At 46.9% G+C, this 12,928-nt stretch overlaps 1 protein-coding gene across 1 annotated transcript; it reads right to left on the reverse strand.

Annotated features, from left to right (window-relative positions):
- Window positions 1-1,708: 1,708 nt before the first annotated feature.
- On the reverse strand, window positions 1,709-11,417 carry LOC141041380 (uncharacterized). Its single transcript, XM_073507530.1, has 3 exons — window positions 11,254-11,417; window positions 10,682-10,776; window positions 1,709-1,935 (listed from the first exon to the last, which is right to left on the reverse strand). The coding sequence occupies exons 1-3, from the start codon at window positions 11,415-11,417 to the stop codon at window positions 1,709-1,711; spliced, it is 486 nt and encodes a 161-aa protein (XP_073363631.1).
- Window positions 11,418-12,928: the final 1,511 nt, after the last annotated feature.

Here is a 12,928-nt window from a genome sequence, read left to right on the forward strand (position 1 = left end):
TGTGTTTTTCCTCCTTATTTTTCACTGAATTTTGTATAGGATGGCACCGAACAATGGAAAGCACAACAACTGTGCAGGCTACTATTTAGCAATCAGAATGGAATCGCACCCAGCGAAATTTGCGATGAGATTAGAAAGATCTACGACGACATCAAGGAATAAAAAGTTGTTGATAAGCGAACAAGCCTAGCTCCGTCGAAACATCAGAAAACGGTTTAACCGCACATCATACTGTGATAATGAAGCAACAGACTCTTTTTATTGAAGTAGTTCCGTGATTCTTCATTAACCAAGCATTCAAACACAAGCCAGTGCCCCTAGACACTTCACAACTATCAATCCAGGTGGTTGATGACCATGCCCCATAAAGCCCCAAGAGTCCGTCCCTAGACATACATGCGTCACGTCGACGCGCAGTGACTCTACATACTCCTCATGCGTGACCACCGGTGACTTTGATGTTTCACAAACATTCCTCCTCTCTGCAACCGTGTGCTGTCGAATGCCACCAACCTACAGCATGCATCTGGCGTGAGTACAGACGTGACTCTCTAAATGAGTACTCAAACAAATGCATGTGGTGCCACCCACTCCACGCCGTTAGAGGCCTCACACCTGTGCATACACAATGGTGCCTCTCCTACCACACCACCATGCATCCAGAGGGTTGAGGGCCACTGATGCCTCTCGAAGCCCCACACCACTCCATGCCCGTGATGCCAGACACGCGTGACTCTCTAGAGGCTTCACAACCGTGACTCCCTAACTGCGTATTCGGAAGCATGCTTGTGGTACCACACTTTTGAACATCCACAGTATTGATAGTTGTTCGAAACAACAAAAACCCAACTTCCGTGCCTCTTGATTCTTCACCTCCGTGCCTACCGTCCCTGCATCCACGTGCCTAACGTGTCACGCCCCGCGACTCTTACATGGTCGCGGTACTATGCCCGTGTTTCTTCATAAACGTCACAACAGTGCATCTCTAACCGAGCATTCCGACACATGCCTCTGCCACCACACTATTGTGCATCCACAACGTTGATACCCGTGCATCGAGAAGTCGAAATCCCGTGCCTTGCGTACCTACATCCAGGTGCCTCTATCACGTGACACTCGCCATGACTCTTACATGCCCCATCGTGTCACACAACCTTAGCTCTACACACTTCCAAACCGTGACCCTGTAACTATGTATTCGGAGCTCACCTCTGCTACTCCGTCCACGTGCCTCTGCATGGAGGCTTGTGGTGCCTTCATTTCTTTAGAGACTTCAATTCCGTGCCTCCGGCCCCTGTAGTAACACATGCCGGTGGCTCTAGAGACTGCAAACCTGTGCCTCTCTAACTGCGTATTCCGACCCATGGCACTCCTGCCACTCCTCAAGAAGCCGCGCTTGTGTGCACAACTAAACTGTACTTAGTGTAAAAAGACTACTTCGTATTTTGTTGTTTTTAGAGTAAAGAGCAACATTACTACTTTAAAATCACATGATTGCTGGATAAACATAGAACTTACCAAGCTAAATAACTTGTTCAATCACATAAACAAACTACAAACTTGACATAAGCAAACTTGTTTAACCTGATACAGATGACATTAGGAACTGCTTCGTTCTAACAGAAGAAAACTACAAACCTTAAACAATAGAAAGGACAAGCAGAAACACAAGCAACTCCTCGACCAGTTTTCTATGTTTTCGTCATCACTAGTAGACGTAGTAATGATCGTCATAATTCTTCTCTGCCTCTTTTGCACTCTCCAGTCCTTCTCTGATGTTTTCAATTCTCTTCAATGACTCGTAGGTGGCGTACGCATCTATCGCTGCATACTCGATGAGGTAATTTGGCAGTGGGCTGATCCCCCACAGTTTATGGTCTTCAACCCTGTCAATCTTATCCTTCATCTGTTTGTAGAATGGGTGGATCACGCTCCCTGCAACATCAGCCAAAGAGAGGTACCTCTTTCTTCCCTTGAACGGAACTCTCCATTTGCGCTGGATGTCGTGTTGGGGAACGTAGCAGAAATTCAAAATTTTCTACGCATCACCAAGATCAATCTATGGAGTAATCTAGCAACGAGGGGAAGGGGAGTGCATCTACATACCCTTGTAGATCGCGATGCGGAAGCGTTGCAAGAACGCGGATGAGGGAGTCGTACTCGTAGCGATTCAGATCGCGGTTGATTCCGATCTGAGCGCCGAACCACGGCGCCTCCGCGTTCAACACACATGCAGCCCGGTGACGTCTCCCACGCCTTGATCCAGCAAGGAGAGAGGGAGAGGTTGGGGAAGACTCCATCCAGCAGCAGCACGACGGCGTGGTGGTGGTGGAGGAGCGTGGCAATCCCGCAGGGCTTCGCCAAGCACCGCGGGAGAGGAGGAGGAGGGAGAGGGAAGGGCTGCGCCGAAAGAGAGACGTTCTCGTGTGTCTTGGGCAGCCCAAACCTCAACTATATATAGAGGGGGAGGGGGCTGCGCCCCCCTTAGGGTTTCCACCCCCAAGAGGAGGCGGCCAGCCCTAGATCCCATCAAGGGGGGCGGCCAAGGGGAGGAGAGGGGGGGCGCCCCACTAGATGGGCCCTAAGGCCCATCTGGACCTAGGGTTTGCCCCCTCCCACTCTCCCATGCGCCTTGGGCCTTGGTGGGGGGCGCACCAGCCCACCTGGGGCTGGTCCCCTCCCACACTTGGCCCACGCAGCCTTCTGGGGCTGGTGGCCCCACTTGGTGGACCCCCGGGACCCTCCCGGTGGTCCCGGTACATTACCGATTTCACCCGAAACTTTTCCGGTGACCAAAACAGGACTTCCCATATATAAATCTTTACCTCCGGACCATTCCGGAACTCCTCGTGACGTCCGGGATCTCATTTGGGACTCCGAACAACATTCGGTAACCACGTACATACTTTCCCTATAACCCTAGCGTCATCGAACCTTAAGTGTGTAGACCCTATGGGCTCGGGAACCATGCAGACATGACCGAGACGTTCTCCGGTCAATAACCAACAGCGGGATCTGGATACCCATGTTGGCTCCCACATGTTCCACGATGATCTCATCGGATGAACCACGATGTCGGGGATTCAATCAATCCCGTATGCAATTCCCTTTGTCCATCGGTATGTTACTTGCCCGAGATTCGATCGTCGGTAACCCGATACCTTGTTCAATCTCGTTACCGGCAAGTCTCTTTACTCGTTTCGTAACTCACATCATCCCGTGATCAACTCCTTGGTCACATTGTGCACATTATGATGATGTCCTACCGAGTGGGCCCAGAGATACCTCTCCGTTTACACGGAGTGACAAATCCCAGTCTCGATTCGTGCCAACCCAATAGACACTTTCGGAGATACCTGTAGTGCACCTTTATAGCCACCCAGTTACGTTGTGACGTTTGGTGCACCCAAAGCATTCCTACGGTATCCGGGAGTTGCACAATCTCATGGTCTAAGGAAGTGATACTTGACATTAGAAAAGCTCTGAGCAAACGAACTACACGATCTTGTGCTAGGCTTAGGATTGGGTCTCGTCCATCACATCATTCTCCTAATGATGTGATCCCGTTATCAACGACATCCAATGTCCATGGTCAGGAAACCGTAACCATCTATTGATCAACGAGCTAGTCTCCTAGAGGCTTACTAGGGACATGGTGTTGTCTATGTATCCACACATGTATCTGAGTTTCCTATCAATACAATTCTAGCATGGATAATAAACGATTATCATGAACAAGGAAATATAATAATAACCAATTTATTATTGCCTCTAGGGCATATTTCCAACAGTCTCCCACTTGCACTAGAGTCAATAATCTAGTTCACATCACCATGTGATTAACACTGACAGGTCACATCACCATGTGACCAACATCTAAGAGTTTACTAGAGTCAACAATCTAGTTCACATCACTATGTGATTAACACTCAATGAGTTCTGGTTTGATCATGTTATGCTTGTGAGAGAGGTTATTAGTCAACGGGTCTGAACCTTTCAGATCCGTGTGTGCTTTACGAATATCTATGTCATCTTGTGGATGCTACCACGCGCTATTTGGAGCCATTTCAAATAACTGCTCTACTATACGAATCCGGTTTACTACTCAGAGTCATCCGGATTAGTGTCAAAGTTCGCATCGACGTAACCCTTTTACGACGAACTCCCTTTTACCTCCATAATCGAGAAAATTCCTTAGTCCACTAGGTACTAAGGATAAGTTCGACCGCTGTCATGTGATCCTTTCCCGGATCACTATTGTACCCTCTTGACCAACTCATGGCAAGGCACACTACATGTGCGGTATGCAGCATAGCATACTGTAGAGCCTACGTCTTAAGCATAGGGGACGACCTTCGTCCTTTCTCTCTCTTCTGCTGTGGTCAGGTCTTGAGTCTAACTCAATACTCACACCTTGTAACACAGCCAAGAACTCCTTCTTTCCTGATCTATTTTGAACTCTTTCAAAATCATGTCAAGGTGTGCGTTCTTTGAAAGTATCATCGGGCGTCTTGATCTATCTCTATAGATCTTCATGCCCAATATGTAAGCAGCTTTATCCAGGTCTTCCTTTGAAAAACTCCTTTCAAACAACCCTTTATGCTTTCCAGAAATTTTACATCATTTCGGATCAACAATATGTCATTCACATATACTTATCAGAAATGTTGTAGCGCTCCCACTCACTTTATTGTAAATACAAGTTTCTAACAAACTTTGTATAAACCCAAAAACTTTGATCACTCCATCAAAGCGTATATTCTGACTCCGAGATGCTTCCTCTAGTCCATGGAAGGATCGCTGGAGCTAGCATACCTTTTAGCATCCTTAGGATCGACAAAACCTTTCTGATTGTATCACATACAACCTTTCCTTACGAAAATTGGTAAGGAAACTTGTTTTGACATCCATCTGCCAGATTTCATAAATGCAGCTAATGCTAACATGATTCCGACGGACTTTAAGCATCGCTACGGATGGGAAAATCCCATCGTAGTCAACTCCTTGAACTTGTGGAAATACTCTTTGCCACAAGTCGAGCTTCATAGACGGTAACATTACCGTCCACGTCCGTCTTCTTCTTAAAGATCCATTTATCTCGGATTTCATGGCTTCTAACCATTTGTCAGAATATGGGCCCACCATCGCTTCTCCATAGCTCGTAGGTTCATTGTTGTCTAACAACATGACTTTCAAGACAGGATTACGTACCACTCTGAAGTAGCACGCATCCTCGTCGTCCTACGAGGTTTGGTAGTGACTTGATCCGAAGTTTCATGATCACTATCATAAGCTTCCACTTCGATTAGTGTAGGTGCCACAGGAACAACTTCCTGTGCCCTGCTACACACTAGTTGAAGTGACGGTTCAATAACCTTATCAAGTCTCCACCATCCTCCCACTCAATTCTTTCGAGAGAAAATTTTCCTCGAGAAAGGACCTGTTTCTAGAAGCAATTACCTTTGCTTCCAGATCTGAAATAGGAGGTATGCCCAACTGTTTTGGGTATTTTATGAAGATGCATTTATCCGCTTTGGGTTCGAGCTTATCAGCCTGAAACCTTTTCACATAAGCATCGCAGCCCCAAACTTTTTAAGAAACGACAACTTAGGTTTCTCTAAACGGTGTCGTCTCAACGGAATTGCGTGGTGCCCCTTTTAAAGTGAATGCGGTTGTCTCTAATGCCTAACCCATAAACGATAGTGGTAATTCGATAAGAAACATCATGGTATGTGCCATATCCAATAGGGTGCAGTTATGATGTTCGGACACACCATCACACTATGGTGTTCCAGGCGGTATTAATTGTGAAACACTTTCCACAATGTCTTAATTGTGTGCCAAACTCGTAACTCAGATACTCATCTCTATGATCATATCACAGACATTTTATCCTCTTGTCATGACGATCTTCAACTTCACTCTGAAATTACTTGAACCTTTCAATAATCCAGACTTGTGTTTCATCAAGTAAATACACTCAGCATCTACTCAAATCATCTGTGAAGTAAGAACTTAACAATATCCACTGCATGCCTCAGCACTCATTGGACTGCACACATCAAAATGTATTACATCCAACAAGTTGCTCTCTTGTTCCATCTTACTGAAAACGAGGCCTTTCAGTCATCTTGCCCATGTGGTATGATTTGCATGTCTCAAGTGATTCAAAATCAAGTGAGTCCAAACGATCCATCTGCATGGAGTTTGTTCATGCATATATACCAATAGACATGGTCCGCATGTCTCATTCTTTTCAAAAACGAGTGAGTCCAAAGATCCATCTACATGGAGCTTCTTCATGCGTTTCTATACCAATATGACTCAAGTGGCAGTGCCACAAGTATGTGGTACTATCATTACTATCTTATATCTTTTGGCATGAACATGTGTATCACTACGATCGAGATTCATTTTAGGTGCAAGACCATTGAAGGTATTATTCAAATAAACAGAGTAACCATTATTCTCCTTAAATGAATAACCGTATTGCGATAAACATAATCCAATCATGCTTAACGCAAACACCAAATCTCGATGGTAGAGGGAGCATGTGATGCTTGATCACATCAACCTTGGAAACACTTCCAACACATATCGTCATCTCACCTTTAGCTAGTCTCCGTTTATTCCGCAGCTTTTATTTCGAGTTACTAACACTTAGCAACCGAACCGGTATCTAATACCCTGGTGCTGCTGGGAGTACTAGTAAAGTACACATTCATATAACGTATATCCAATATACTTCTGTCGACCTTGCCTGCCTTCTCATCTACCGTATCTAGGGTAGTACTGCTTCAGTGACCGTTCCCCTCATTACAGAAGCACTTAGTCTCGGGTTTGGATTCAACCTTGGTTTTCTTCACTAGAGCAGCAAATGATTTGCTGTTTCATGAAGTATCCCTTTTGCCCTTGCCCTTCTAGAAACTAGTGGTTTTACAAACCATCAACAATTGATGCTCCTTCTTGATTTCTACTCTCCCGGTGTCAAACATCGCGAATAGCTCAAGGATCATCATAACTATCCCTGATATTTATAGTTCATCACGAAGCTCTACTAGCTTGGTGGCAGTGACTATGGAGAACTATCACTATCTCATCTGGGAGATTAACTCCCACTCGATTCAAGTGATTGTGGTACTCAGACAATCTGAGCACATGCTCAACGATTGAGCTTTTCTCCCTTAGTCTGCAGGCTTAAGAAACTTGTCAGAGGTTTCATACCTCTTGACGTGGGCACTAGTCTGAAATCCCAATTTCAGTCTTCGGAACATCTCATATGTTCTGCGACGTTTCAAAACGTCTCTCGTGCCACAATTCTAAACCGTTAGCATTACTCACTGAACTATCACGTAGTCATCAAAACGTGTATGTCAGATGTTTCGCAACATCTACAGACGACGCTGAGGTTCAGCACACCGAGCGGTGCATTAAGGACATAAGCCTTCTGTGCAGCAATGAGGACAATCCTCAGTTTACGGACCCACTCCGCATAATTGCTACTACCAACTTTCAACTAAATTTTCTCTAGGAACATATCTTAAACAGTAGAACTAAAGCGTATGACATAATTTGCAAAGACCTTTTGACTATGTTCATGATAATGAAGTTCATCTGATTATTGAACTCCCACTCAGATAGACATCCCTCTAGTCATCTAAGTGATTCATGATCCGAGTCAAACTAGGCCGTGTCCGATCATCACGTGAGACGGACTAGTCATCATCGGTGAACATCTCCATGTTGATCGTATCTGCTATACTACTCATGTTCGACCTTTCGGTCTCTTGTGTTCCGAGGCCATGTCTGTACATGCTAGGCTCGTCAAGTCAACCTAAGTGTTTCGCATGTGTTCCGAGGCCATGTCCGTACATGCTAGGCTCGTCAACACCCGTTGTATTCGAACGTTAGAATCTATCACACCCGATCATCACGTGGTGCTTCGAAACAACGAACCTTCGCAACGGTGCACAGTTAGGGGGAACACGTCTCTTGAAATTTTAGTGAGGGATCATCTTACTTACTACCGTCGTTCTAAGCAAATAAGATGCATAACATGATAAACATCACATGCAATCAAATAGTGACATGATATGGCCAATATCATTTTGCTCCTTTGATCTCCATCTTCGGGGCACCATGATCATCTTTGTCACCGGCATGACACCATGATCTCCATCATCATGATCTCCATCATTGTGTCTTCATGAAGTTGTCACGCCAACGATTACTTCTACTTCTATGGCTAACGCGCTTAGCAATAAAGTAAAGTAATTTACATGGCGTTATTCAATGACACGCAGGTCATACAAAAAAATAAAGACAACTCCTATGGCTCCTGCCGGTTGTCATACTCATCGACATGCAAGTCGTGATTCCTATTACAAGAATATGATCAATCTCATACATCACATATATCATTCATCACATCTTCTGGCCATATCACATCACATAGCACATGCTGCAAAAACAAGTTAGACGTCCTCTAATTGTTGTTGCAAGTTTTTACGTGGCTTGTATAGGTTTCTAGCAAGAACGTTTCTTACCTACGTAAAACCACAACGTGATATGCCAATTTCTATTTACCCTTCATAAGGACCCTTTTCATCGAATCCGTTCCGACTAAAGTGGGAGAGACAGACACCCGCTAGCCACCTTATGCAACTAGTGCATGTCAGTCGGTGGAACCTGTCTCACGTAAGCGTACGTGTAAGGTCGGTCCGGGCCGCTTCATCCCACAATGCCACCGAAACAAGATAAGACTAGTAGCGGCAAGAAGAATTGGCAACATCTACGCCCACAACTTCTTTGTGTTCTACTCGTGCATAGAAACTAAGCATAGACCTAGCTCATGATGCCACTGTTGGGGAACGTAGCAGAAATTCAAAATTTTCTATGCATCACCAAGATCAATCTATGGAGTAATCTAGCAACGAGGGGAAGGGGAGTGCATCTACATACCCTTGTAGATCGCGATGCGGAACCGTTGCAAGAACGCGGATGAGGGAGTCGTACTCGTAGTGATTCAGATCGCGGTTGATTCCGATCTGAGCGCCAAACCACGGCGCCTCCGCATTCAACACACATCCAGCCCGTTGACGTCTCCCACGCCTTGATCCAGCAAGGAGAGAGGGAGAGGTTGGGGAAGACTCCATCCAGCAGCAGCACGACGGCGTGGTGGTGGTGGAGGAGCGTGGCAATCCCGCAGGGCTTCGCCAAGCACCGCGGGAGAGGAGGAGGAGGGAGAGGGAAGGGCTGCGCCGAAAGAGAGACGTTCTCGTGTGTCTTGGGCAGCCCAAACCTCAACTATATATAGGGGGGAGGGGGCTGCGCCCCCCTTAGGGTTTCCACCCCCAAGAGGAGGCGGCCAGCCCTAGATCCCATCAAGGGGGGCGGCCAAGGGGAGGAGAGGGGGGGCGCCCCACTAGATGGGCCCTATGGCCCATCTGGACCTAGGGTTTGCCCCCTCCCACTCTCCCATGCGCCTTGGGCCTTGGTGGGGGGGGGGGCGCACCAGCCCACCTGGGGCTGGTCCCCTCCCACACTTGGCCCACGCAGCCTTCTGGGGCTGGTGGCCCCACTTGGTGGACCCCCGGGACCCTCCCGGTGGTCCCGGTACATTACCGATTTCACCCGGAACTTTTCCGGTGACCAAAACAGGACTTCCCATATATAAATCTTTACTCCGGACCATTCCGGAACTCCTCGTGACGTCCGGGATCTCATCCGGGACTCCGAACAACATTCGGTAACCACGTACATACTTTCCCTATAACCCTAGCGTCATCGAACCTTAAGTGTGTAGACCCTACGGGCTCGGGAACCATCCAGACATGACCGAGACGTTCTCCGGTCAATAACCAACAGCGGGATCTGGATACCCATGTTGGCTCCCACATGTTCCACGATGATCTCATCGGATGAACCACGATGTCGGGGATTCAATCAATCCCGTATGCAATTCCCTTTGTCCATCGGTATGTTACTTGCCCGAGATTCGATCGTCGGTATCCCGATACCTTGTTCAATCTCGTTACCGGCAAGTCTCTTTACTCGTTCCGTAACTCACATCATCCCGTGATCAACTCCTTGGTCACATTGTGCACATTATGATGATGTCCTACCGAGTGGGCCCAGAGATACCTCTCCGTTTACACGGAGTGACAAATCCCAGTCTCGATTCGTGCCAACCCAACAGACACTTTCGGAGATACCTGTAGTGCACCTTTATAGCCACCCAGTTACGTTGTGACGTTTGGTGCACCCAAAGCATTCCTACGGTATCCGGGAGTTGCACGATCTCATGGTCTAAGGAAGTGATACTTGACATTAGAAAAGCTCTGAGCAAACGAACTACACGATCTTGTGCTAGGCTTAGGATTGGGTCTCGTCCATCACATCATTCTCCTAATGATGTGATCCCGTTATCAACGACATCCAATGTCCATGGTCAGGAAACCGTAACCATCTATTGATCAACGAGCTAGTCTCCTAGAGGCTTACTAGGGACATGGTGTTGTCTATGTATCCACACATGTATCTGAGTTTCCTATCAATACAATTCTAGCATGGATAATAAACGATTGTCATGAACAAGGAAATATAATAATAACCAATTTATTATTGCCTCTAGGGCATATTTCCAACATGTCGATGTACTTGTCGGGGTTGATCTCCAAACCAGAACTTCGCAGTATCTCTTTGTCACCTTCAATACTGAAGCCCGCAAAGGTGTAGAACCTGTTCTCCTTCAGGAACGGGCGCAGGCTCTTGGGCCTGCAAGGGGGATGACACATTTAAGGAAGGTGGATCCATCAAGTATCCATCAAGTAAATACTTATGTAGTACGTATAACTCATGGACGAAAAAATTTCAGAAACTGCTATGCAGAGTTCAGAAATAAAATACAGGCAGAGCATGTCATTTTTATTTTTGGTATCTACAATTGAATCAATGACCTATCTACTTCTTAGCCACGTCAACACATAAACTCAAGAAACTGAACTACACAAGAACATCAAATATAGAAACTACACTAGAACAGAAAGTGCACTAGAACATCAAATTCAGAAAATAATCCCATACATCAAATTCATAAATTAATCTAGTGCGTCCAGTTCAAAATCTATTCTGCTGCATCTACTTCAGAAACTTCACTAATACATCAATTCAATAAACCAATTTAATCAAATTTCAGGGTGAAATGCTAATTAAACAGAAGCATGGAGAGGTTGAAGCTGTAGGATGGTTCACCATTTTGTTGCCGCGGTGATGTGGTAAACCAGACAAAGTTCCTCCACGCATAACTGCAGAACCGCTGCCCTCTGCGGAGGTTCGTCTTCCCTGGTATACTCGACATCAACACCAATGTACTGAGGATACAAGCCGCAGACCCTCTTCAGGATCCTGCTAGTCATCTTGTCGGCTTCGTCAGGATTGCTGGTGCATACGACATCTAGCTTTTCCTTGCCGTGGATGCCAATCTCCTTGAGGTGCACTTTGTAGTCATGCTTCTAACCGGGGACCTGAACGTCGTCAACCTCGGTGCTCTGGTCGGATGTCTCACCACGGGGACGCTTGGCAGACGGTTCCTCCGCCATTACGCTCCTCCAGCGATGGCGGCCTTGACACAGAGATTGTGAGGAGTTGCTAGTTGAGATGGAGCGGCAATAGTGTTTTCGGAATTCAGCGGCTATGGAAGCGCAGTTGCCCTTTTGTGCCAAGGTTTGGGTCGTGGAGGAGGCGGTTGGATGCGGCCTAGTCGTGGTAATGAGGGCATTAGACATGCGCTCGCGGTTGCTGTGCGCCGGGGCAACCACCGAGTGCCAGTGCTCGCGGTTGCCGGGAAAAAGCAACCGCCAAATCATCCGATTAAGCACGTAACAAATGTTTTTGCATAAACCATTCAAGCACACATTGCACTGGCACGCTTAGATAGTGTGCACTGCGTTCAGATACCAAGCACGTACTATATTGAACTCCTCGCACCTTTCCCGATGCACGCCGCTACTACCACACGGCCAATGCTACACATACTTCACACATGTAGACCCACAACCGATAATCTCTGAGTACTATTCGCACCGATGCCTCTACTACCACACTTCCCGACGCATCACTCTCACGTGTCCGTGGTGACACACGCTCGTAACTCTAAAGACTTCACAACCGTAACTCTCTGAGTAAGTCTTCAGATGCATGCCCCTACCACTACACATTTGTGCGTCCATAGAGTCAATTCCAGTGCCTCTATAATTCGAACGTCAGTGCCTGTAGAGCCTGGTGTTCCGTGCCTCACACGTGTATTAAGATGCTACAGCGAACAAAAAAAACAAAGCCAGGCGGCACAAATCTTGATGTTAAAATTAGACCGTCGAAGATTACACACGGTTCCATCATTTCCATCTTTCCCACCTCCACTACTCTCTTGCTTCCTCTCTTCCACAGTAAATCTAGAAACATTCCGCACTCACACAAGGTCTCCTCCTAGGCTCAGTACTTCAGTGCCTCCTGTACCTGCATCCGTGCCTCCTGTGCCTTCAATGCCGTTCCTCACGTGCCTACATCCACGTGCCTCGCGTGACACTTGTCGTGACTCCTACAGGGCCCGTCGTGCCACACCCACGTCACTTCACAACCGTGGTTCTCTAAGCGAGTAGTCGGACCCATGCCTCTACCGCCACAAATTTGTGCATCCAGAGAGTGCACAATCGTGACTTCACAAAACACACGTACGTGCCTGTTGTGGATTCACCTTTTCTCCCTTCCATGACTGAACCCACGTGCCTCACGTGCCTAACGTAACATACGCCGTGACTCTTACATGGCCCCACTGCCACGCCCGCGTCGCTCCTGAGACTTCACAACCATGCCTCTTTAACCGAGCATTCTAACACATGCCCCTGCCACAGCACTCTTGTACATCCAC

This window comes from Aegilops tauschii, chromosome 2 (genome assembly GCF_002575655.3).
Source record: "Aegilops tauschii subsp. strangulata cultivar AL8/78 chromosome 2, Aet v6.0, whole genome shotgun sequence".
Classification (NCBI taxonomy): Eukaryota; Viridiplantae; Streptophyta; class Magnoliopsida; order Poales; family Poaceae; genus Aegilops; species Aegilops tauschii.

Bases quoted from the DNA above. Each gene is read 5' to 3' on its own strand.
- LOC141041380 (XM_073507530.1), bottom strand. From the start codon at position 11,417: ATGACTAGCAGGATCCTGAAGAGGGTCTGCGGCTTGTATCCTCAGTAC. The intron at 10,777-11,253 runs GTGAACCATCCT...TCCCCCTTGCAG, and splicing joins ATCACCGCGGCAACAAAATG to GCCCAAGAGCCTGCGCCCGT. The intron at 1,936-10,681 runs GTTTGGAGATCA...CTGATGTTGCAG, and splicing joins AGAGATACTGCGAAGTTCTG to GGAGCGTGATCCACCCATTC.